The 22,825-nt window shown below is 65.3% G+C and overlaps 2 protein-coding genes across 3 annotated transcripts; both read right to left on the reverse strand.

Annotated features, from left to right (window-relative positions):
* Positions 1-239: 239 nt before the first annotated feature.
* On the reverse strand, positions 240-14,138 carry ZBTB7B (zinc finger and BTB domain containing 7B). 2 transcript variants are annotated; one of them, XM_030303323.1, is made up of 3 exons: positions 13,896-14,138; positions 1,369-2,537; positions 240-1,014 (listed from the first exon to the last, which is right to left on the reverse strand). In XM_030303323.1, the coding sequence occupies exons 2-3, from the start codon at positions 2,529-2,531 to the stop codon at positions 549-551; spliced, it is 1,629 nt and encodes a 542-aa protein (XP_030159183.1). In that variant the 5' UTR covers positions 2,532-2,537; positions 13,896-14,138; the 3' UTR covers positions 240-548. The 2 variants fall into 2 exon arrangements, with proteins under 2 accessions (XP_030159183.1, XP_030159184.1); XM_030303324.1 differs by lacking the exon at positions 13,896-14,138 and adding an exon at positions 7,922-8,487.
* A 7,309-nt stretch (positions 14,139-21,447) lies between these two features.
* On the reverse strand, positions 21,448-22,774 carry LOC115505644 (lens epithelial protein). Its single transcript, XM_030303358.1, has 2 exons — positions 22,160-22,774; positions 21,448-22,018 (listed from the first exon to the last, which is right to left on the reverse strand). Exon 1 carries the CDS (start codon positions 22,464-22,466, stop codon positions 22,203-22,205), a length of 264 nt encoding a protein of 87 aa, XP_030159218.1. The 5' UTR covers positions 22,467-22,774; the 3' UTR covers positions 21,448-22,018; positions 22,160-22,202.
* Between the last annotated feature and the right edge of the window lie 51 nt (positions 22,775-22,825).

The raw sequence follows: 22,825 nt of genomic DNA on the forward strand, positions 1-22,825 counted from the left end.
TTCTACCTCGCTTTCCCCCACCTACCCTTCCTTCGCCGCCCCCCTTTGCATAATTCACTGCCAGGAAAAGGGAACAGAAACCAGGAAGGAGGGGTCTCGGAAGGGAAGGGAGGGGCGGTCCTTCACCCCCTGACGCAGCCCAAACCCCTAGGGGCATGGGGGCGGGGCAAGACTTTGGTCCCAAGCCCCCCACCCCCTGGAAACCCGCATAGCCGAAGAAGGACCCCACAAATCAGAAATACATTATTGCTTCTACTCCCCAGGAGCGGCTGGGGACAGGGACCCCACCTTTACAATAGAGCTGTAAATATAGACATACTGTCCTGCGTCACTCCTTGGGAGATCACCCCAGTCTGGGGAGCCTCTACCCCAAAACCTTCTCAGCTTGGAACTGGAATGAGGGTTCTGGGGGGCGCGGGGGAAGGGGCAGATCTCTGGAGCCGGGGAGGCCCAGAGCCCCGACCCCGGCTCTGTCCGTCCCGCCCACTCCCACTGCTTGGCAGCGGCGGCCCGCCTCGCGCTGCGCCAGCCCGGCCGCTCGGCCCTCTCTAAGAGGACTCCATGGCACCTTCGGCCTGCGGCGTACTGGGTGCCCCCTCCTCCTCCTCGTCATCAGGGGGCCCCAGGGCGGCGACCGGAGGGCCGGTAGGGGCTGACTGCTCCCAGAATCGGGCCAGAGAGAGGCGGAAGGTGTCCAAGTGGCCGTTGGAGAGGTCGAGGCCAGCGGGGGACGGGGCGGCGGCGGAGGGCGGTGGGTAGTGGGGAGGCGCGTCGTCCTTCCGGCGCCGCCGGGTGCGCACCTCCAGGCAGTTCTGGCCCTTGAGGTGGCGCTGCAGGTGGTCCTCCTTGGCGAAGGCCTTGTGGCACAGGTGGCACTCGTAGGGCCGGTCCCCCGTGTGCAGGTGCATGTGGTTCTTGAGGTCGTAGCTGTGCAGGAAGCGGGCTGGGCAGTGCGGGCACGAGTAAGGCCGCTCTCCGGTGTGCTTCCGCATGTGAATCTTCAGCTTGTCGTTCCTGGCCGGGCGGGGCGCAAGGGAGCGGGTTCAGGACAGGACCCTGGCTGGCTCCTCCGGGCCAGGTCCCTGGGGTCTCGGCCCTCTGGTCCCTCTGCCGCGGGCGGCCTCTCACCGCCCGGGACGCCCTTGCTGACTGCTCCCAGCTTAGGCCGGCGCGGCCTCCCTGCCTCCAACACCAAACCTCTCCTGCCCCAGACCCACGTGCCTTGACCTTCCTTCTCCCGGCCTCCCAGTTTTGTGCGGGTCACTCCGGTCACAGCCACACCTCCAGCCCTTCCAGGACCACCTGCTCCCCCCCCCCCCCCGGGGTCTCCTAACTCCCCTCTCTGCACCCCTCCCCACGGGTGCTCACCGGGTGAAGCGGACGCCGCAGACCTCGCAGGCGAAGGGCTTCTCACCCGTGTGGGTCCTCATGTGGCGGGGCAGCTTGCCCGCCCCGTGGATGATCTTGTGGCAGACGGGGCACTCCTGGGGCATCTGGGAGCGGCGTTTGCGCACCAGCTTGTCCTGGCCGTCCAGGCCCGGCGCGAGGGCGTCCTGGTGCAGCGAACTCAGGTAGGCCATCAGGTCAGGATCGATGGCGTCCTCGTCTGAGCCCAGCTCCTCTGGGGACAGCGGGGGCCCACCCCCCTGCGCCAGCCCGTAGGCGGTGGAGTACACGGGCTCCTCCTCTTCTTCCTCACCCTCATAGGCCTCGTAGGTCAGGGGCCCCTCGGGGGGTGAAGCAGTCCCGGCCGGAGGGCTGTAGCTGTCCCCCGGCCCGCTGCCCGCACTGCCACCCACCCTGGCCCCCTCCTCCTCCTCGTAGGTCACGGGTTGGCTGGGCACCGCGGGCACCTCGGGCACTAAGTGGTTCGCCCGGGCCCCCTTGGTCTGCAGGAACGCTTTCCGGGGCTTGCGGCTGCGGCGGGCCACGGGCCGGGGGGGCGGCGGGGGCGGGGGCGGGCGGGGCGCCTGCGGGGGGCCGTCTTCGCCGTCGGGAACTGCCGCGGCCGTGGCCGTGGCCGTGGCCGTGGCGAAGGCCTCCAGGTACTGGCGGGCCCGCTCACAGTCGTCCTCGTCGGGGCTGGGGGCCTCCAGGCCGCTGCCCTGCAGAATCTCCATGCAGGCAGCGATGACGCACGGGATCTCCAGCAGCCGGGCGGCCTGGAGCACGGCGGGCATGTTGGCGCTGCTGGTCGTCAGCGTGGCCGTGTAGGCGAACTCGAGCAGGGCGCCCAGGGCCTCGGGCCCCACGAAGTCCAGCTCGCACACGCCGGCGCCCGCCCCCCCGGCGGCCGGCCCGCCGCCCCCGGCCCCCGAGACGGCGCCACCACCGCCCTCGGTGAACAGCTTCTTGAAGTAGTGGCTGCAGGCGGCCAGCACGGCCCGGTGGGTGCGGTATTCGAGGCCCTGCGTCCGGATGGTGAGGTCGCAGAGGTGGCCCAGCTGGCGCTGTTCGTTGAGGCAGCTCAGGAGCTCGCTGCTGTGGTCTGGGAAGGGGATCCCGATGAGGTCGTCCTCGGGGCTCCCCATCTTTTTCTGTAGGGTTGAGGAGAGGGAGAGGGTGAGAGCACTCCGCCCTGCGAGGGGGTCCGAGGAGGGAGCCGCGGGGTCGGCCGACGCTCGGCGCCGGATACTCTAAGTGTTCCTACCCACTCGGTCTTGCGCGAGCCCCGAGTCCCGACTAGCACCTTGTCTCCTCACGGACAGGGAACCCGACGCGCAGGCAGGTGAAGCGACTTTCCAAGGTACGTGCCGAACGGCGTTCAAAGCCAGGCCGTGGGCCCAAGTCCTGTTCCCAACTGCTGTGCACAGTCCTGCCTGCCTCTGGGTGCGCAGGAGCCCGGACTTGCCCACGGAACCTTCTCTAGAGGCCCGTCCGCTTCACCCGCCCCCCCTCCCCACGCCTTTGGAGGAAGCACTGGGCCGGGGGACAGGACACGTGGGGAGGCTCCATAAAGTGGCCAAAGGATTCGGGGCTCAATCATCTGGGGAGTGGGGTGACAGTCTGTGACGGAGTCTCCGCACAGCCAGAGAGGCCAAGGACGGGGCCGAGACTCACGCTGGACCCAGGCGCGCTCCCGCCCGGCCATGACGTTAAATCAAGTCGCCCCCACGAAGGGCCTGGCGCGCTCACCAGGAGGCCTCCTGCACCTTCACCTTCCTCCTCCCCTCCCCCACCCACTAAAAGTTCATCTCCCCTTTTAGATTCCACCCCCCACCCCAGGCCAAAAGGGAAATACAGCTCCCAGCACCCCCCCCACATCCTCCCCTCCCCCAGGGGGCCAGGGAGCAGCCACCCTGTGCTGGGGTGTCGCTGGCTGGCTCGGGTGCTTCCTGCCCCGCACAGATAAGCATCGTCCCCGCCCCCTCCCCCACTGCCAATAGGCCAGGTTCCAGTCCCACCCCTCCCCACCTCGCTCCCGCCAGGCCACCACCTCTCCCTCCCCACCGAGTGGTGGTGCCCCCGCTGGCCGGTCAGGAGAGCCCCCCTCTCCAGAGGGCCGTCCCCACCACCACCACCCCCCCCCCGCCCCCGCGCTGCCCTCTCTGAGGCACAGAGACACGGCGGCCCCCCCAAGGGGGTGGAGGGCAGGGGGGTGGTAGAGTGGGTCTGGCCTGGAAGTGGGGTGTCTGCTGCCATCTTGCTCAGTGACTTTGGACAAGTCCCTTCTCTCTGTGCGTCAGTTTCCTCAGCTGTACAAGGAGTGGGTAGAAGGCCCAAGGACTCAGCCCTTTAGCCCTGACCTTTGGTGGGTCTGGAGCCACTGGAGACAGAGTCCGGGCCTGGAAAGAGCTGTGCTCCGGACGCAGCCAGGCTTGACTCTGTGGCTGACTAGCTCGGTGGCTTTCAACACAACATCTATAGTCTCTGGGCCTCCTTCCTGGTCGACAATACAGGATAATTCGTCCGGATTCCTAGGGCTGTGGTGGCGGCTGAGTGAGACCGTGTGCTGGCCTAGGGGCTGACACACACATTCTGGCCTTGGGAGGGAGAAGCAAGGCCTCACCCAGGGGCAGATTCCACTCTACAGATGGCCTCTGCTGGGAAACAGCTTGGGGACAGCTGGGTCTCTCTCCCTCAAGTCACCCCAAGGAGTCAGGTTACTACTAGCTACATGACCTTGGGTAAGTCACTTCCTTCCCCCACCCCAGAAGGCCCGTTTCCTCGTCCATAATATTAAAGTCCCCAGGGTGGGTCCCACCGACACTGGTCAGTGTCGTCTTCGCCACTGCCAACGGCCGCTCAGCCCTGGCCACTGGGGCGAAAAGTTTTTTTCAGGGAGTTGGGGGAGTCAGGGGCCACAGATTTCCTCTTTAGAGCACAAGACCCGCATTGTCTCTGCCCGCCTCTGGGCCGGTCACCTGCATAGAAGCCTTAAGTGAGCCTCACCCATGTCTCTCTCTCTCTCTCTCTCTCTCTCTCTCTCTCTCTCTCTCTCTCTCTCTCTCGTAAGTTGCAAGTTGCGCCCAGATGCCCTCAGCGAGGCCCTTGCTCCCACCCTGGGTCCCCACATCCCTTCTCTCCCTGGGGGCAGCCCCGGGCCCCTTTGGTTCTCCTGTCTGCACTTTACAAACTGAACGAGGGGCAAACAGCCCCAGAACTTAGGAACAGACAAAAACCGGGTGGGCGCCCTCCTGAGCCCAAGCGGATCCTGTCCCTCCTGAGGGGGACGGGTGGGGCTATCCTCGCTGTCCATTGGCCTGGAGCTGGGCACCCGCAGGCACGTGGCTCACCCCATCCCTCTCCCTCCTTCCCTCCCCACCCCACCCATTCCTGCCGCTTGCTAAGCCCGCCTCCTTTCTCCCACCCCAGGGCCGGTCTCCGAGGCAACCTGGTGTGGCAGGGCACTGATTGGCCGACCCTGCTGTCAGGTCACAGGCTCAGGCTGGTTCACCACGCAACTCACACAGGACTTGGGCAAGGGTGGGTGTTTAACCCCTTAGGCCCAACTCCAATGCCCTTGGCCACGCGGTGGCAACGCGGGAGGGGAGAGGCAGAGGACACACGTGGGAAGGGGAGGTGTCGGTAAGGTTCTCCAGCTCTGGGAGACTCCCCCGGCCCTCATCCAGGGCTCTGGCACCAATGCCAACTTAGGTGTCGCCTGGAGCTACCCTGGTGCCAACCAGGCCACGGGGGCACTCCTAGCCCCGTCATCGGGGGGCGGGGGTGGGGCACCGGTGCCAGGATGCCCACCCCACCTCGGGCACCCTTCCCACATCTGCATCCCAAAGGGCCCGGCCCCCTGACGCCCCGTGAGGGCGGCCCATCCCCACCCAGCCCGGCATGCCCCCTCTTGCTGAGGCCTTGTGGGCATGGGTGTGTGTGGAGGTTGGGGGGGGCGGCTGTGCCAGGGAACCAGGCGAGGTCTGTTTGGTCTGTTTGCCTGGTAGGGGGAAGAACCGGGGGCCCCGCCCCATCACTCCCCCTTTCCCGCCACCCCCCAGGCTCCCCTCACTGTCAGGCCTGCTAGACCGGCCAAGCAGGTGGGCAGCTCTCTTGAAACTGGGCCCTGAGTCAAGCCTGCCCCATCTTTGGTGGGGGGGAAGACTTTGGGGTGAGAAAGGTAGAAGGGGGCAAAGGTAGGAGCCCCATCAGGTACCTCTCCGCACCCAGGGGCACCTGCCAGCGTGTGTCCGCCACCAAGAGTCAAAAGATAGAGAGCAGTGGCCCTGCTAGGAAGGGAGGAGGCTGTAACTCCTTCCGGGTGCTGACCTCAGACGGTGTCCAGTGCGGTGCTGGGGGCACCAGGGCCACCCCTGCCGGCTGGGGCCAGGCGAGGAGAGGGGATACGGCCCCATCGGCCGGCCGATGAGTAAAGCTGGCCCCCCTTCCCCACAGCCTGCGGATTAGGGGAGTGAGGCTTAGTGTGGGGGGCAGCAGGCGGAACCGGGATTAGCGGCAGAGAAAATAGATATGGGGCCGAGACGCGGGCGCACAGAACCCCCCCCCCCACCCCACCACCACCAAAGGCTTCTCCAGGTGCAGCAGCTTGGGGTGAGGGAGGCTGAGACCTGGCCGGGACATCCTCCGGCCAGAGTGATGGAGGCCTGAGGCGCTTCTCAGTGCCCCCCTCCTGTCTTGGCTGGCCGCCCCTCCCTCTTACTTCTCTCTCTTTTCTGCCCCCCCCCCCGCCCCCACCCCAACTCCAGCCTCAGGTTCTCTTCCTGTTTTTTTGGAGCTAAGTTTTGCACGCAGACAGGGCTTTGGCCTGTGGCTGGACCAGGGGGGTGGGGAAGTAGGACAACGGGGCCAAAGTCCTCAGGGACCCAGGAGTCCTGGCTCCCCAGCCTCTCCTACACTTCCCGGGGCTGCTGGAACCCAGGGGCTGTGGCCATCTGGACTGCCCAGCTGGGAAGGCAGGGTAAGGGGCCGGGGAGTCCCCTGAGGGGCCGGTAAGGGCTCCGAAGGCAAGGCCCCCTGCCCCGGGGGTGCCCTGGGCGTGTACGGAGTCCCACCCCAGCCCCTCCAGGCGAGTGCGTGCCCTGCCCATCCCCCACATGCCGCTTCCCCCCTCCTAACCTCACCACCCCCAGCACTCACACTTCCTGGGGGCCAGGCGGGGAAGGGAGACCGCAAGCCACGAAGGGGGAAGGAGGCCAGGGGAGCTGGCTGCTTCCCGGTGCTGTGGGGGTTAAGCCTCTCCTCCCTCAAAATGCCCAATTCCCGGTGCTGTGACTCCTGGAAGGAAGGAGGCCTCCGTGCTCCCCTCCACCTTCCCTTCCCTGACATCAGGACACAGCCCTCGCCTGCCCCGCAGGGCACGGGCCAACCTGGGGGGTGTGAGGGGCACAAGATGGCAGAGATGTGGTCTTCCTCCTTTACCTCTGGGGACCCCTGCTCATCAGCCACCCTGCGCTCCTGGACCCCCTCCTTGGCCTCTTCTTCCTGTCCCCTTGCTCACTGGCCTGCCTGTCCCCTGACCAAGACGACACGCATCCTTGCCGGCCCCCTGCCTCCACTCTAGGCCTCCGTGTCCCTCAGGCCCCAGGAGCCACCCCAGCCTCTCCTGTCTCTGCTGCTTTGTCCCTCAGGTGTGGGCCCAGCCTGTCCCGCTGCCTCCACTCCCCTCTGCTCCGGGCAGCACCCCTTCCCCTCTCCCCAGGCTGGCGGGCAGAGAGGGGCGGCAGCATTCCATCAAGCAGCCAGGCCTGCCTTCCAAGGCCTGGTCTTGCCACGGGATGGCCACATCCAGGGCACCCAGGCCCCGCTTCTGGAAGAAGCACAGGATCGAAATTTGGGGGCCAGCTGGAGAGGATGGGTGGTGGGGTGGGGGTGCGGAGAGAGCGGATGTGGGGTGGGGTGGAGGGGGGGACAACCCAGGCCTCTCTGCCCGTCAGAGTTTCCAGCCCTGGAGCTGCTGGGCTTTCCCCGGAGTGCCCACCCTGGGCCAGGCAACCTCGTACCTGGACAGACCCTGGCCATCAGGGTTCCCAGCAGGAGCTGCCCGGGCAGCACCGGCTCCCCTTAGGGCCCGAGGAGACGGCACAAGGTGCCAGGGTCTGCCCTGTGCCCACCCCCTCCCCCCAGCCTAGCGTCTCAGGCTGGGTAACCGAGCCGGCTGGTAACCCCACACCCGCCAAGCCGCGGGCAGAAACCTGAGCCCCCCAGCCCCAGAGGACACCCCAGCCCGATCCCCGGAGCCCGGCTCTCTGCCAGCCTGTCCAACCTCCTGTCCTGGCCCAGCGATCCCTCGGCTCCCGTAGGCCCCTTCTGCTCCCCTGTCCTCCTGGGTCCCCTAAATGCTGAAGCTTTCCCACACACCAGCTCTTCAGACCCTCAGCTCCCCACACCTTCCCAGGGAAGTTTGGACACCCTCTTCCTAGCCTGTTTTTCAGTCCCTCTCTGACCCTTGGCCAATTCTAGGCCTCCAAGCCTCCCCTGGGGCCTGATCTCCCAAGCCAGAGAAGGGCCTACTCACCTGAACGCTGAGGGGCCTCTCCGGCAACTCCTCTTGGCCCCTGGGGGGAGCAGGTTGGGAGGGGTGGGGGAGGGCCGGGCTGGGGGGGGGGAGGTGGGGTGGCTGTTCCCCGCTCCAGCTCCCTCCTTCAAAGGGGCCGCCCACGACCTGGCCCAGCCCCTCCCCCCTACAGCCTTAACCCTCTGGGTGCTGCCCCCCCTCCCCCCCAGCTTGGAGGGAGGGGTTACCGGAGGGCTGGCAGCGTGGGAGAGGGCCTAAAGTCTCTGCCTGTGGTGCCCGAAGCCCCAGCTGTACCCACCCCCGCTCGTCCTCACTCAGTCCCGAAAGGGGAAAAAGGTGAGCGTAGGCAAGGTAGGAGCCGGGACAGTCCAGGAGGACAGAGGTGAGGAGGAGCCACGGGAGAGGCTGCTGGAGGTGGGACCAGGAGAAGGAAGAAGGGAGGGGAGGGGACAGGAGGCGGCAGTGGCCAGGAGAGGGAGGAGGGGAACCCTGGACAGTCAGTGCCAGGGCTGACAGGTGCCCAGGTCCCAGCCCCTCAGGGCACGCGGTCCCAGAGGGGACCACGGGGAGGCCCTCCGGACTCCAGTGGTCCCCTCGGACCCCTGGGAGCTGGCCGAATTCTCCCCCCCCCCACCCCTCCGCCTGCATGGGCCGGGGCCCTCAGGGGCTGGGCAAGGCGGCACCCCGCCCTCCCTGCGCCTCACCCCAAACCCACTCACATACCACAGCTCCTTGCCCGGGCGCCAGCCCCTGCCAACCAGGCCAGGGGGCAGCACTCATGCCAGCCCCCAATGGCCAGGGGGACCAGGGGGACGGGGCTGGCCTGAGGGGGCGGACAGATGGGGGGAGCTGAGGGCACCGAAAGAGGAAGGAGCCAGGAGGGGGCATCTGCTGGGAAGCGCCTAGCCCCACCCCTTGCGCAAGCTGCCACCCTGGCCGGTTGGGTGGGACCCGCCTGGGCCTGAGGGGCAACTCAGGAGGGCTGTGAGCCCAGAGATGGGTGGGCCACAAAGTTCCCCTCCAACTCCTAGGGTCTCTTATTCCTGGAACAAGGGGTACCCTAATGTTCCCTAGATGCGAGGCGATCCAGGCCCTCCCGGGGCGGGGAGGACCACAGAAATGCCCCCTAAAACACCCCTCCCCTTTCCCCCCAACAGCTGCTGGCTCAGTGCCGCTGGCCTGCTGCCCCTCACCAGCTCCCGGCCCGGCTGGCACCTACCCACCAGGATGCTGGCAGTCCTGCCCTCCTCTCCCTCCTACCCCCCTGCTCCCGGTGCCCCGTGCCAACTGTGGGCCTGGGGTGGGGGAGGGTCACCCCTGTGCCTTGGTGCCAGTCAGGCGGGTCCGGGCCCCTGGGTGCTACAGATAAGGCCCAAGACCCTGTTCTCGAGCCATGTCCTCAAGAGGCAGTGCACAAGTCAGGGCCTACACGAGAGCCCAGGAGACTGTGGACAGCCTAGTGAACACTCATTGAAAGCTCCATTCCCCAAAGTGGGTGCCAGCCTCCCAGCATTCCCTCTGCTTGAACATTTGCTTGGGCACCAAAGTCCCCACAATTCCTGAGAGCCTTGGTGCCCGCAGCCTGCAAGAGAGTGGGGTGGGGCTGCTCTCTGCCCTTTGATCCCCATAAAGGCAGGGAACCAGCCTAGAGGGCAGGGGGCAGGGAAGGGGCCCCTCCATTTTACCCCTGCCAGGGGCAGCAGGGCAGGGTGGGGGCACCTCTTGGGTGGGGCCCTATGGTAAGAATGGTAGCCTGTCCCAGCAGAGGAGAGGGATGTTAATCATGGGTACGCGGTGTCATGTGGGCACAGGACGGTGAGAACGGGGCGGGGTGGGAGATGCAGAGGGTACCCACCTTCCAATTCATGCCTGTCCTGGCTTTTACTCTCATCTTGCAACGTTTCCAGACTTAACCAAAGTGAGAGAGCAAAGAGGACTACAACTCCCAGTATGCACCACAATCGCTCTGCATGTACCTTGGGAGTTGTAGTTCCCAAGAGAAGTCCTGCGTGCTCTTCCCCAGAGCCTTGCTGATGGGGACAGGAGGGCAGAGCAGAGGACTTGGTCAGAAGTCTCTAAGGGGACTGTGTTTGGAAGAGGTAAAAGGCTAGGAGGTCCACGGTGGGGCGAGAGGACCCCTTCTCCCAGGCGAAGGGGAGGAAAGGAGGAAGGAAGGAGGAGAGGATGTCTGTTGAAAGGGGCATATGGGTGGGGAGGAGTTGGGGGGGGGGGGGGGAAACAGGAAGGAAACTGAAGCCAGAGACATGAGGTCGAAAGCAAAGGCCTGGTGGAGCCTGACTCCGAAGCCTGGCAGGGACTGGGAAAGCATTTCCCCTGCCATTCTGGTGGCCTGGGGGCTCTAAGAGGAATTAGTGATGTCAACTGATAGCTGGCTGGTGTGCTTGTTGGGGTCACTGGCTCCATTTGCCTGACACAAGCCCTCTTTTGCCTGGGGCGCTTTTCAACCTCTGGATCTGGTTTTGGAGCAGGTATTTGCTGGCTGGAGAAATCTGAAGGCTGACTTGGTTCTGGGATGATAGGAGGCGGAGGAAGAGGATGGGGGAGGTCAGGGCCAGGCCTGATGGGGAGTGTGCTGGGGGGAGGTCCATGTGGGGTTAGGTCCAGGTGTGAGGTCAAGGAATCACGCTGGCAAATGAGGACGCTACCTTCCAGGACCAAGGCCATGGCAGCTGGGAGGCCTCGGCCGAAGAGAGGGCTAAGTCGCCAAGGCTACCAGCCTCCGCCCACCCCAACCAAGGGATGCAGTGGAGAGGGCAGCCCTCTTTGCTTTCCCTGTGGAATTTGCTAAAGGTAGCTTTCCCTCTGGGCCAGGCAGCCTTGAACGTTAAAGGTGGCAACTCAGGGGTCAGATGTCAGCTGGGTGTCTTTCCTTAGTAGGGGGTGGAGGTCAGAAGTGGGCAGAGGCTCTGTTTTGAGGCCGCTTTCTCTGGGCTCCCCAAGGCTCTCAGATAGATGCTTACAGGCCCCAGCTAAGACTCTTGCCAAGACCTGAGCGTGGCTGCGGCGGGGGTCGGGGGGAGGTCTTCCTTGCCCCTCCAAAGCCCTTGATAGTGGACGACAGTCGCTCTAACCCCTTCCCCCCAGTCCCCCAGGCCCGCCTTGGCGCTTGGCCGCCTGTGTGTTGGCAGGACTAGGGGTGGGGGGGGCAGCGAGGCAACTTCAAACTGTCCGGGCAAAACGTCAAGTTTACTCACGAGTTTACTCAGCAGAAGGAGGGGGAAGAGGCTAGAGCGACACACCCCATGCCAGGGTCCTAGCCATCTCCTCTCCCCACCTTCCTCCCCCCCTCCACTCTTCTCTTCAGCCCTAGGCAGTAGGCATAGGCCCCAAGGCCTGGTGGCCAGAGAGCCTTAACTTTCAGAAGGTCAAGGAATCAAGCAGGCCGGAGGCAGGAAGCCCCGAAGCAGGTCCAGAGGCTCCGTCAGAGGGCAGTGCCCTGCCTGGAGCCCATTTACTACCCGGTCTTAGGGCCTCGGCCTTGACCAGAACTGGGTCTCTCAGCCACCAAGAAGGGGGCAGTACCAGGCCAGGCTTCCTCCATCCGGGCAGTCCCCCGGGCAGTGACTTCTGACCCCAAATGGCCAGTCCTAGGCTGCGCCTCAGGCAGCATGGTGCCATCTGGGCGGCCCTAAGATCAGGGGCTGGTCTGCTCCGTCTTGGCTTGGAATGGGGGGCCAGCACCCTATCTGACCTACTTCCCTTTCCTCCCCACCTGCTTTCATTCTCTGCTTCTCTCCCCCAGCCTTCACCGTCCCCACCCCAGAAGCGCTCCGCCCCCCCCATGCCCGCTGGGCCCCCTCCCCCACCCTTCCCCAGGGTGCCAAGTGCAGGCACACAAAGGGCCTGATGGTGCATTGTTAGCCCAGCCCCCGCTGCCCGCCGCGCCCTCCCGGGGCGGGCACTAGGCCAAGGAGGAGCTGGGGGCCCTGGGTGCCAGGGGGCACCACGGGGAAGGAGGAAGAGGTCAACACCTGTCTCCCAGACACTGGGGTCCACAGTAGCCAGAGCTTCGTACTGATGAGAGTGTCCTATCAGAGCAGGCCTCGCTCCCTGACACCTGAACCTAGTGGGCACTGCTCTCCTCCTGCCCCAGAGCCCCCTTCGGGTGGCAGTGACCGCTTTCTGACCCCTGTGTCAAGGCTGGGGGGCGGGTGTGGGACTCAAGGGAGGGGACAGCGTCTGGGGGTGCTGGCGGGCCGCACCATGCCTGCGGCAACCGTGTAACAGAGGCGCGCTGGGGGAGCTGGGGTCCCGGGGGCCGGGGACAGGAGGCACCGGCGGAGATTTCTTCTGGTTTCATCAGCTGCTCCAGGGGGAGCCCCCTGCTCTCCTCCCCAGCCACCAGTGACAGGGAGCACTCCCTGCCACCCAAACTCAGTCACAGCCACGTCCCTGTCCAGCCCTGCACCACACTCCTCGCACCCGCTCTCCCCTCCCAGCCTGGTGCCCACTCCATGCCGGGTCTGCCAGGCAGGTACAGGGGTGACCAAACCAGTCGGTGTGTGCGGGGGAGCAGGAGGCCACCCCGTAATCCTCCAGGCCTCACCCCCCTACACACTGCACCCTCAGGGAGCAGAGAGTTCCCATCCTGGTTTAACCCCTCACAGCTCAGTCTGGCTCCCCCTGGCCCTGACCAACTGCCTCCCTCCGCCAGGAGTAAGTTGGGGGAAGGGGGACTCTCTGCGCTGACTCACTCCCATTCCCGGCCGCAGCTAGGGGTCTGCGAGGCGGGCGGGCGGGGGTCAATTCAAGAACGCCCTCCACCTGGCCCGGAAGCCAGGACAGCCTGCTGGTCTCCCCCTCTCCTCAGCACCCACTTCCGGTGTCCCAAACTAGGTCAGCGGCGCTCGTTTCCTGTGGGTCAGCTAGCACCCGCGCCTCTGCCCCTCCCCTGCTCCGGACCCGGGCTCCCTGCCCCCCCCCCCAGGGCGCCCCGAGGTCTCACCACGTCTCAGCCGCCCTTTGATACGTGGGGGTTGTGCGGGGCGGGGGGCAGGGGACCCGCCCTCTCTCCAAACACCAGCAGGGCCGGGGCGCCTGGGCAGGCACGTGTCCGGGCACAACCCGCTGCCCACGCCGCCCCCCCACTCCCGCCCCCCCCCCCCGCTCTGGCCGGGACACGTCGCTCTCTTACTTGGGGTGGGGTGGGAGGAGAGAGCGAGAGCTGGGAATGGAAAGCGGCGCCCCCCACCCCTTTGAATGGCAGCCCTCTGTCAGCGGCGCTGCCAGTAGCTTCCACGACTACACAGTAGCGACCCCCACCCGGTGGAGGGGCAGGTGCGCGGGCGCCTCCCGGTCACCCACCCTCGCTGTCGGGTTCTAGGGGCCTGGGCCGGCTTGGGAAGGGTGGCGGCGGGAGCGGCGCCTGGAGGAAGGGACGGGGGCCCAATCGGTGTCGCCGGGACGTTGCGGCCGAGCCCCGCCACGGGAGAGGGAGCGCGGCTCCGGAGGCGCAGGAAACCGAATAGTCCAGCCGGTAACTTTCCCCCCAGCCGCGGCTCCTCCTGCGCTACCCCCGCCCCCCGTGCAACTGGCCCGGGTCCAGCCCACCGCGCCAGGGGGCGCGGGGGGGGGGGGCGCCGTGTCCTAGTTAGAGTCCGTCAGCCTTTCCATTCCCTCAGCCCGCGCGGCTCGGGGGTCTCCCCTCGAGTCACCGGGGACACCGGGGGAGCGCTCGGCGCCGCCTCACCCTCTCTCCATCCCGGAGCCGCCAGTCTGCCTGATCCCAGAAGTGCGGAGAAAGTTTCTGGGGACCCTCCGCCCACCTTTTCTCTCAGTTAAAATCAGTTCCAAAGCGTCGGGGTGCCGGGAAGGCGCAGGGAAGGGGAGTGGTGGGAGTCTGGTCTGCATGCGTGTGCGTGGGGGGGTCCCACTTCCAGGACAGACGAAGGACACTGCAGTAGTCTCGCGTCTGGGGGACCCCGAGCCGGCGACAAAAATGGGGTACACTCACCTCTCCGCCTTCGGGTCCGCGGGCCGGAACTGCTGAAGCACCGGGTGTGGAGAGAAGCGCGTCCCCCGCCGGGCCCGGGGGCTTGGGGCCCTGCGCCGGTCCTGGTCAGAAGGCCGCGGTCAGTCGCTCGCCGCTCTCTGCTGGGGGGCTCCTCCTCCGCAGTCCTCGGCCTCCTCCTGCCGCCCGCCCCCCCCTCGGCCGCCGAGAACCGTACATTCACCTGGCTCCCACCCGCCCCCCCCTCTGGGCCCGCCTCACCTGTCCTGCTGTCTCACCTGTCCTCCCGCTGGCTTTCCCCCCATCCCTCCCCTCCCTCCCCCCGCCCCCTGCCACCCCCCAAACTCCCCCCCCCAACCCTTAGCAACACCCTCTGTCACTTCCTGGTTTTTCACCCGCCCCCCCCCAGGGCCCCCTCCCTCCGCCCAATAAGGATATAAACTTCAACCCCTCGGTCCAGCCAGTCCCCGCAGGGCGCAGATGGGTCCCTCCCTCCCTTTTCGCTCCCTTCCTCCAAGCTTTTACTTCGCTCTCCGAGCCTGGCCCACCCTCCTCTTTTTCCCTCCTTCTTTCCTTCGGTCTCTCTCTCCCTCCACCTGCCGCGATCCCTCTCCCCCTCCCTCTCCCGCTTTCTCCTCTAGCCCCTATCTCTCCCAGTCCACCTTAACTCGAGCTCCGCCCCCGACCCCCATCCAGCCCTCCGCCGCTGCTCCGCCCCACCCCCTGCACTCCACCGCCCAGTCCGCCCATTGGCCTGGGCTCCCGCCCATCTCAAGTGGGTCCCGCCTTGCGTTCCGCCAGGGAGGGGGCGGAGTCGAGGGGGCCGGCCTGAAACCTGGAGGAGGGAAAGGGGGAGGGTGGGCAGTGTCCGCAGTGGCCCGGGAACCGAGCGCCCCCATCGAGGGCTCTCACAGTCCGTGAGGGGCTCTTGTGCGGTCACCTCCTCGGGAGGGAAGGGTAGGAGAGGTTAGAGACAGGCTAGGTGGGGGTGAGGCGGGGACTTCCAGGACTGAAGGAGGGGGTCCCGAGAGGGGCTATAATCAGGTCAGTGCCCCGGGAGGTAGGGGGAGGGGAGCCACCAGGCCACCAGCTTCAGCTCCTACGCCCCACCCCGCCTCCGAGGGAGCGGGGGAGTGGAGGCTGCGGGCACCCTGCCTCCCTCCCCACGCGTGACGGCGCCCCGCGGGGAGGGAGCGGCGCCCTGGGCAAGCGGCCTCTGCGCTCCAGCCGGTGCCCGCTGCGGCCTTGGCATTGTCAGAGGGGAGGGGCCGGGGCCGCGGCGGGGGAGGGGGGGCGGCGCGCTCTCGCTCCTGCACCCCGCCTCCATCCCGCCTGCTCCCTAAGTGGAGAAACTGAGTCTCTGCGAAGGAGGGACCCTCTCGACCGGGACTCGCTGGGAGACCCAGGTGGCGAGGGGAGCCTGGGTGTTTCAGGATGTGTATGTGGGTTCGGGGGGGGGGGGACAGAATGCGTACTTCAGCGCCCCCATAACTGAGGAAGGTGGCCGGTGGGGACGCTTCCAGCTGGGCCTGCAGCGCTGCGTCCCCCAGAGAGCCCCTCCCACTAGTGTAAAACGGAATCCAGTCCGGCCAAGGGAGCCGGGTTCCGCTCCCCGCGGCCGGCCGGGCCGAACCGGGTCGGACTCGCCGCCTCCGCCCCAACCCCCACGCAGGGGGCCTCCCTCCCTTTCCAGCAGGTGGCTCCGCGGGGCACCAGCTCAACCTGTTGGACCACAATGGGCGGCGCCAGGGGGGCCCTGGCCCTCACCCGGGCTGACCCGGGATCCCCGCGCAGGGGGAGGGGCGGAGTCCGGGTCCCGCCCTCCCTCCTCTCCGGCCGTGACTCAGCCTCGGGGCCGCTGCCCTGCGCCCCAGCCAGGGGCGGAAAGTGTGAGGCGCCCCTGAGGGCCCAGGCCAAACCAAACAGCCCCCCACCTCAGACATTATCTCACTGGAGAATTAGGGGGGCTGTAGGAAGGAGGGGGTGGCAGCAGGCTTGGGGCGCTCCCGCTCGCTCGATCCGCTCCGGGTTTTCCTATCCGCCCCGTCCCCCTTGGGCCCCGAGGCGGGTCACTGCTCCGGGTTTTCTTCTCGGCCCCGCCGGACAGATTCTAGTCGGTGAGTGCCCCGGAGTCGGTGGGGTCCAGGCAGGGTTTTTCCCTCCCTTCTCCAGCCGTCCGGCTCGCACCATACTGGGGAAGAGCCGCGCCTGGGGCTGGGGGCAGGACGGCAGGGCCAGAAGGACACGTGAAACGGAAGGGGGCTGCATGGCCCCGGGGAAGAAGGGCAGGAAAGCGGTTCTGGGAGGGCAGGAGCCTGGGCCTCCAGAGGCAGTAGGAGGGCGGGCGCCCTGGCACCAGCCCTTAGGTACAAAGAGACGAAAGGCGCCCAGTGCCTCGGGCCCGCCCCGTCCCCCAACTCTGGGGGTCGCCTCCGGAGCCTTGCTGGACCCAGCCTGAATCTGTGGGCACCCGGAATGCCATTCTCCAGTCTCGACAGCCCCGGAACCTCCTGTTTGTTCCTCAGTGACCCTCCCCACCCCCCAACCACCACCACGTTTCTCTTCTGGTCCATACAGCTTCCTTCCTGGCTCAGAAGTCGGAGGGGGGAACCCCGACTTGAAATTCCCGCCTCCCCTCTAACTCCTGGCCCTGACCGCGCCAAACCACTGAGTTGCGGCAGCCGAGAAACGCTGACTGCTGACTGGGGGCTGCTCCCCTCCCACGAAACTCCCGGCTGGGCCCCAGGGCCCCGCTGCCACCCCCGCCCCGCCGCCAGCGCCGGCCTGGCACCGGGAACCCGAGGGCAGGTGTGCGGCCTGCAGGGGACCTCCTGGAGAGACGGGGGCCGGGGCGGGGGGCGGGGGCATCCCAGATCCGCACGTACAGACTTAAATCTCAGGCGACCAGCTAGACCTTAGTTTAGAGGAGAAAGTGGCAGGAGTTAATCCCTCCTCAGGAGGACTGTGTACCTGGGGCTGGGGACAGCGATTCTGAGTGACAGCCAGGTGCCCGGACTGGCTGGGCCACGTGCGCTCAGGGGCAGCTGCGGGAGAGTTAGATGCTTGCCGCGCGTGGAGGGAGAGGGCTTCTGGCGGAAGAAAGGCACGGCTCTGTGTGGGCGGGGTCCTGAGTGGGTGGGTCTGGGGGCCTGTTTTGGTAAGGGGTGGGGGGCTGAGCTGGAAGCCGAGCGACAGCCTGCGCTGGGCGCCCACCTCTTCCCCGCCCTCCCCCCCTTCCCCGGGCTGCCCCCGCTTCCCTCGAAAAACCCGCCGCCCAGGAAACCGCTGGGGGCGCACAGACCGCAGCCCCCCCCCCGCCCGCCGCCCCCCGGCGCCCCCACCGCGACCGCCCAACCCACCTGAAGGGGCCGTGGCTGCCAGGGTTGCCCCCTCCCGCCGACTCCCCCCACACCTGCGGGCGCACTATTTATAACTCGGCGCCTATTCCGGGCCTCTGGGCGGGAGCCGGCTGCGCCTCAGCGCTAATCGTCTCCGGGATCTCTGCGCCCCCCAGGGCCGGGGGGGATAAATTTAGCCTCAGGAAGCTCGGGGAACATTTTCCAAAACTCCACGTCCCGGAGAAGGCGAAACAGAACCCCTCTGCCCTCAGCCTCCCTCCGGCCAACCGGCAGGCGGCGCAGGTGTCTCGGCTGCTCGTACCCAGCTGGGATCGGGTGGTGGGTGGCGGCCGAGAAGCTGGCACAGGTGAAGGACGGAAGGCCCTGGGGGCGGCGGCCAGAGGGGCGGGAGGACGGCCGGAAGAACGGCCAAAGGCCGGAGTAAAAAGTCTCGGCTGGCAGTGACTGAGAAAGGGGAAATAACTTCTGCCTTTCGAAGGGGAAATAACTCCTGTGCAAACGAGATGCAAGTAGGGACGCCGGGGATCGGGAAGATCGTGGTGGCCTTGGGGGTCCACGCCCCGGCGTGGGGGAAGCGACTGCCACACCCCTCTATCCGCGCGCTTCTGAGCGTTGCTGCGAGAACTCAGGACCCCACCAAGATCTTTACTAAAATAGCCAGATGAGTGCGGGCGGCTCCTCCGACCACTTCGCCAGGACCCCTCTCCTCCACCTGCCTCTCGCACACCACGGAGGGTCTTCTGTCGACGTGATCGGCTAGGAATCCTGGGTAGAATCCTTCCAGTGCTGCAGCATCTGGGGGTCGCTTCCAGCTTTGCCGAGGCTTCTTCCCGGTTTTACCCCGCCCCTTCCCCTTCCCCTTGTGGCCACTAGAGGGCCCCTGGGCGCCCAGGGGCAAATGAGCTAGCTCTTCCCCAGCCCTCGTATTCTTGGCACTCAGCTCCCCTCTTCCGCCATCTTCCGCCCTCCAATGAGCCCCGAGCGGAGTCTGGACCCTCCAAACGTGAGCTTCTCCCAGCTGGGAGGAGGACGTCGCAGCGTAGCGGCCGCATCTCTTTCCCTTGGAGAGCACTGGGGAGGTGTAGGCCCGAACCGGGTCCTGGCCTGTGTGGCCTAGGTGAAAAAGACGTCTCTGGGACCCCCAAAGGGCAGGCGGAGCAAGAGGAAGGCCGGCTGAGAGTGGACGTGTGGGGGGGAGGTGGAGTGGGTGCAGAATGGGAGCGGGAGTCCTCCCCACACCTTTGCGCGCTTGGCCCCGCCCCCAGGCCACCAGGCCACCCCCTGAAGTGCAATATCAGAAGAGGAAGTCTGGCTGGCCCGCAGGAGCCCCGAATATGAGACGAGAAAATCGGGGCTCGCCAGCCGACTACCGCACTGCAGTGTACTGTGGGTTTGGCCTTCAGTGGGTCACGTCACCTCTCTTGGCCTGTTTCTTCCAAGCTAACCTGGGACAGTTGCCCTTGTCCAGCCTACTTTTCAAGCGGGCTTGTGTAAGTGTCCAACACTGTAGTGTGGCAAGGGTTCTCAGAACGGCATGCACGGTTTTTCTTATCCTCCCCGCTCCTCCCCCCATACTTCCCACTCTCAGGGCTCTCTTGAGGGCTGACACTCCTCTTGGGCCACCCGCAGTCTCTCCTCTTCTCCCTCCGTCAACTTCCTGGGCCCTGCCTTCCGACACCTACCGCTTCCCTGGTGGCCTTCGCCAGACATCCCCTCCGCTGTCGAGGGAGCTTGTGCTCAGAACTCTGACTCTAGGATCCAGCCCGAGGCCCTGTCCCTGCTCAGTGGCTCAGTGGGAGTGGGGTCTGAGAAAGGAAAGGGAGAGGGGCGCCTGGGAGGCTCAATCAGTTAAATGTCCCAATTGGCTCAGGTCATGACCTCAGGGTTCGTGAGTTGGAGCCCGGTGTGGGGGGGAGGGGGGGCTCTGGGCTGACAGCTCGGAGTCTGGATTCTGCTTGCGATTCTTCGTCTCCCTCTCTGTCTGCCCCTCCCCTGCTCACACTCTATCTCTCTAAAAGTAAATAAACATGAAAAACAGTTTTTTCCCCTCCTAAATATAAAAGTCAAACATGCTGGGGACGCCAGCATGGCTCAGTGGATTAAGCGTCCGACTTCGGTTCAGGTCCTGATCTCACGAATCACGAGTTCGATATCCGCCTGGGGCTCTGTGCTGACAGCTCGGAGCCTGGAGCCTGCTTTGGATTCTGTGTCTCCTTCTCCCTCTTTGCCCCTCCCCTGCTCATGCTCTCTCTCTATCTCAAAAATAAGTAAACAAACAAACAAAAAAATCAGAAAAAAAAAAAAAAAAAGGAGAAGGGAGGCAGAAGGCCAGAGCTCGAGTCAGGGACGGGCGGACCGAGCAGGGGTGCAGGCTGTGAGGGGAGGCAGGAGCCCCACACTTGTGTGGAAAGGTGAATTCTGTGTCCTCCACCGCTAACCTCTCTCCGGTTGGATTCAAGCTCTTACCTCTTCCTACTGCTGTGTCCTGGGGTAGGTGGGCTCTGAAGGGACCCGGCGAGAAGGCTGACCTACCTGCATTTTGTGCAGGCCTGAAGGTCGCCAAGCTACCCAGATAAAGACTACCTTGAGCGGGAGGACTATGGAGAACCACGCTGCCGCAGGAAAGAGGGAGCAGGCTCCGTGTGTGCCCCTGCGGAGTCCCTGCCTCGTCGGAGGGGAAAAACCAGGCGGCAGCGCCGTGTGGAGACCATGTTAGCAACTCCGAGAATTCCTCCGGGCTCAGGGTGCCCGGCTGGCTCCGTCCGCAGAGTGCGTGATTCTCAGTCTCGGGGTTGTGAGTTCGAGCCCCATGTTGGGGCCAGATATTACTGAAAAATAGAAAAACTCTTAAAAAAAAAAAAAAAGGAATGTGTATGCGCGCAGGCCAGCCCTTCCCTCCACTGCTCTCGCTATTAAGCCTGCCCTGAGCCACCGGCACGTCACGACCTGCCTCACACCCACCCCAGCTCATAGCCCGCATCTTCTAATCACAGCTATGTTCCTATTGTTTTGTTTACATTTTATTTCCTATCTCTGCCCACTGGAACGGAAGCTCCGTGAGTCCTGGGGCCTGTTTTGCTCACTGCGGTGGTGCCGGGAGCACGGGGATTGGCACACAGCGGGTGCTCCCTAACATTTGTTGCACGAACGAGGGAAGAGGAGGGCGAGGCGCGTGCAGCACTCTCTCCCGAATGCCCTCCCAGGGGCTGCTGAATCTGAGCCACCCCCGTGGGGACAGTGGTCGTGAGGGGGGTCACTTCTCACCAGAACTGCTTACTCTAGGTATGGGTCACCTTTACCAAGAGAGACAAAACACACCCAGAGGAAGTCTGGGAAAAGCTGGTCCCTGGGGTGAGGAGAGAGTCCCACACACCATCTCCAGGCTTGTGCCCCAGGACGGAAGGGAGGGGGCAACAACTGGCCCCAAGAGGCTCTGCGGTTGTGGGGGGCTGAGTGGGCGTGTCGGGAAGTGTGAGCAAGATGGTGTCAGTGGCTGACGCGTGCCCACTGCTGGGCGTGATTCAGGGGCAGCGTGTGTTTCGGCTGCCGAGGGGAAGAGAGGGAGCGGTGCTCATTCTGGCTGTTTGTGCTTGTGCACGGTGACAAGCCTGAGGAACCTGCGTGGCCACCCGGGTGCCTTTCTCTTGCGGCCTCATGTGTGACCAGGGGGAGCAGGGCCCGACTTCCCGTGAGCTTGGGGCTAGCAAGGGCCCAGGGCTTCTCCCAAGATCCTCAAGGCGGGGAGCCGGCCAGGCCATGTCTTCTATTTGAGTTCCTGGCTTAAGGCGCGGGACCCCACCCAAGCCGGACCCCTCCCTACCCACCGGTTGGGAGGAACCTGGGCTTTCCACCCTCCACCCTCCCCAACCAGTGAGTCGGAAAACCTGGTTTTCGGTGTGGGTTGTATCCAGGACAACCTCCTTCCCTCCCTTCTTTAAAAATGATTTTTTTGTAATGTTTATTTTTGAGAGAGACGGGGGGGGGGGGCGGCAGAGTGTGAGTGGGGGAGGGGCAGCAGAATCCAAAGCCAGCTCCCAGCTGTTAGCACAGAGCCTGATGAGGGTCTCGCACCCATGAACCGCAAGATCATGACCTGAGTTGGACGCTCCACCGACCAGGCCGCCCCGGCGCCCATCTCCTTCCCTCCCTGGTCTGAACGCTGGCTCTGGCTCCAAGACCCTTTCAGTGCTGAGTTGTTTGGAGTCCCTTTTAGACATTTAGCACGTTTGGCCTCAAGGCCTATTTATTTTATATAGAACATCTATATCCCTATTTTTTGTTTACATCTTATTTCCTGCCTCTGCCCAGCAGAATGTAAGCTCTGTGAGTACAGGGGCCTGTTTTGTTCACTGATGTGTTCAGAGCACCAGGATTGGCACACAGCAGATGATATATGTATATACATACATACATATATATATATATACATATACATTTATGCACACACATGCACGCACACACAGTTTAGTGATCCTTAGCCCATTCCTGGCACTGAGTACAGAAAAATCAACCATCTAGGCCGGTGAGCTCACGGTGCGGGTCCCGCGGCAGTCTTATCCGGGTCCCGGCCAGCAGCCAGGCAGCTCCCGTGCACCTGCACCGGAGGTCCAGCAGAGGTGCGGGCGGGAACGGAGGCTGGCACATGGCACAAACTCGAAGCAGGGTCCACACTTCCCCCGGTTGTTTGTGGCCCATCGTCGGTCAAGCACAGCTGGCCTGGAGGTGGGGGCCGGGGCGGGGGGTGCTCGATGGGGGCTGGGCCCGGCGCTGGAGGAGAGAACAGGAAGCTGGGAGGCGGGCTCTGTCACAGAAGCTGTGGCCCTGCGCCTGGGTCTGGGACCCTGCCCGCCCACCTGAGCGGTGCAGGGTGCGGGGGCGCGGGAGGGGAAGGGGTGGATCCAGGCCCACCTGAGCGGTGCAGGGGCGGGCGGGGCGGGGGCGGTCCCGGGCATCAATCCAGCAGTTCCTTGATGCACCAGCAGCAGAGGAGGATGTAGGCAACTTCCTTCAGGGTCTGCTGCAGGCCCTCCCATCCTGTGCCCGTCTTCATGACCGGCACCTGGAACCCAGTGCCCCACAGGGCCCTTCTGAAGGAGAAAGGCAGGGCCTGGGCGAGGGGCTGTGTCCGGGGCTGCATATGGGCCGCAGCTCTGAGGCGCACAGAGCTGTCTCCCGGGCCTTTTATCAGCAGCGTCCCCACCCCCTCAGACCTCATGACTATGGGGACAAAGGCCCCGGGGTCTAGCACAGGGAAGGTTCTGGGCCCAAGAATGGGCTGAGTCAGCCTCCATGGGCAGGGGTGGAGGCTGGGTTGGGGCGGGGGGGGGGGGGCGGCCGGCCACCCCGTCTTCTGTCCTCCGCAGCCAGGCCAGCCCAGCTTCCCTTCTCCCAGCCTGGCTCTCCAAACCTCGGCGTCCTGCCCGGGGTGCCTCTCCCCCAGGGGCTGGCGTGGTAGGCTGCCCTCCGGTGGGCTCCTGCCGAGTGTTCTGTGTACGTCCCCCTGTTGCCCCCCCACCGCCCCTGTTCCCCAGAGGGAGCACTGGCAGCTGGGAGCTGGCAGAGCCCGGCCCACGT

Source organism: Lynx canadensis, chromosome F1, assembly GCF_007474595.2.
Source record: "Lynx canadensis isolate LIC74 chromosome F1, mLynCan4.pri.v2, whole genome shotgun sequence".
Lineage (NCBI taxonomy): Eukaryota > Metazoa > Chordata > Mammalia > Carnivora > Felidae > Lynx > Lynx canadensis.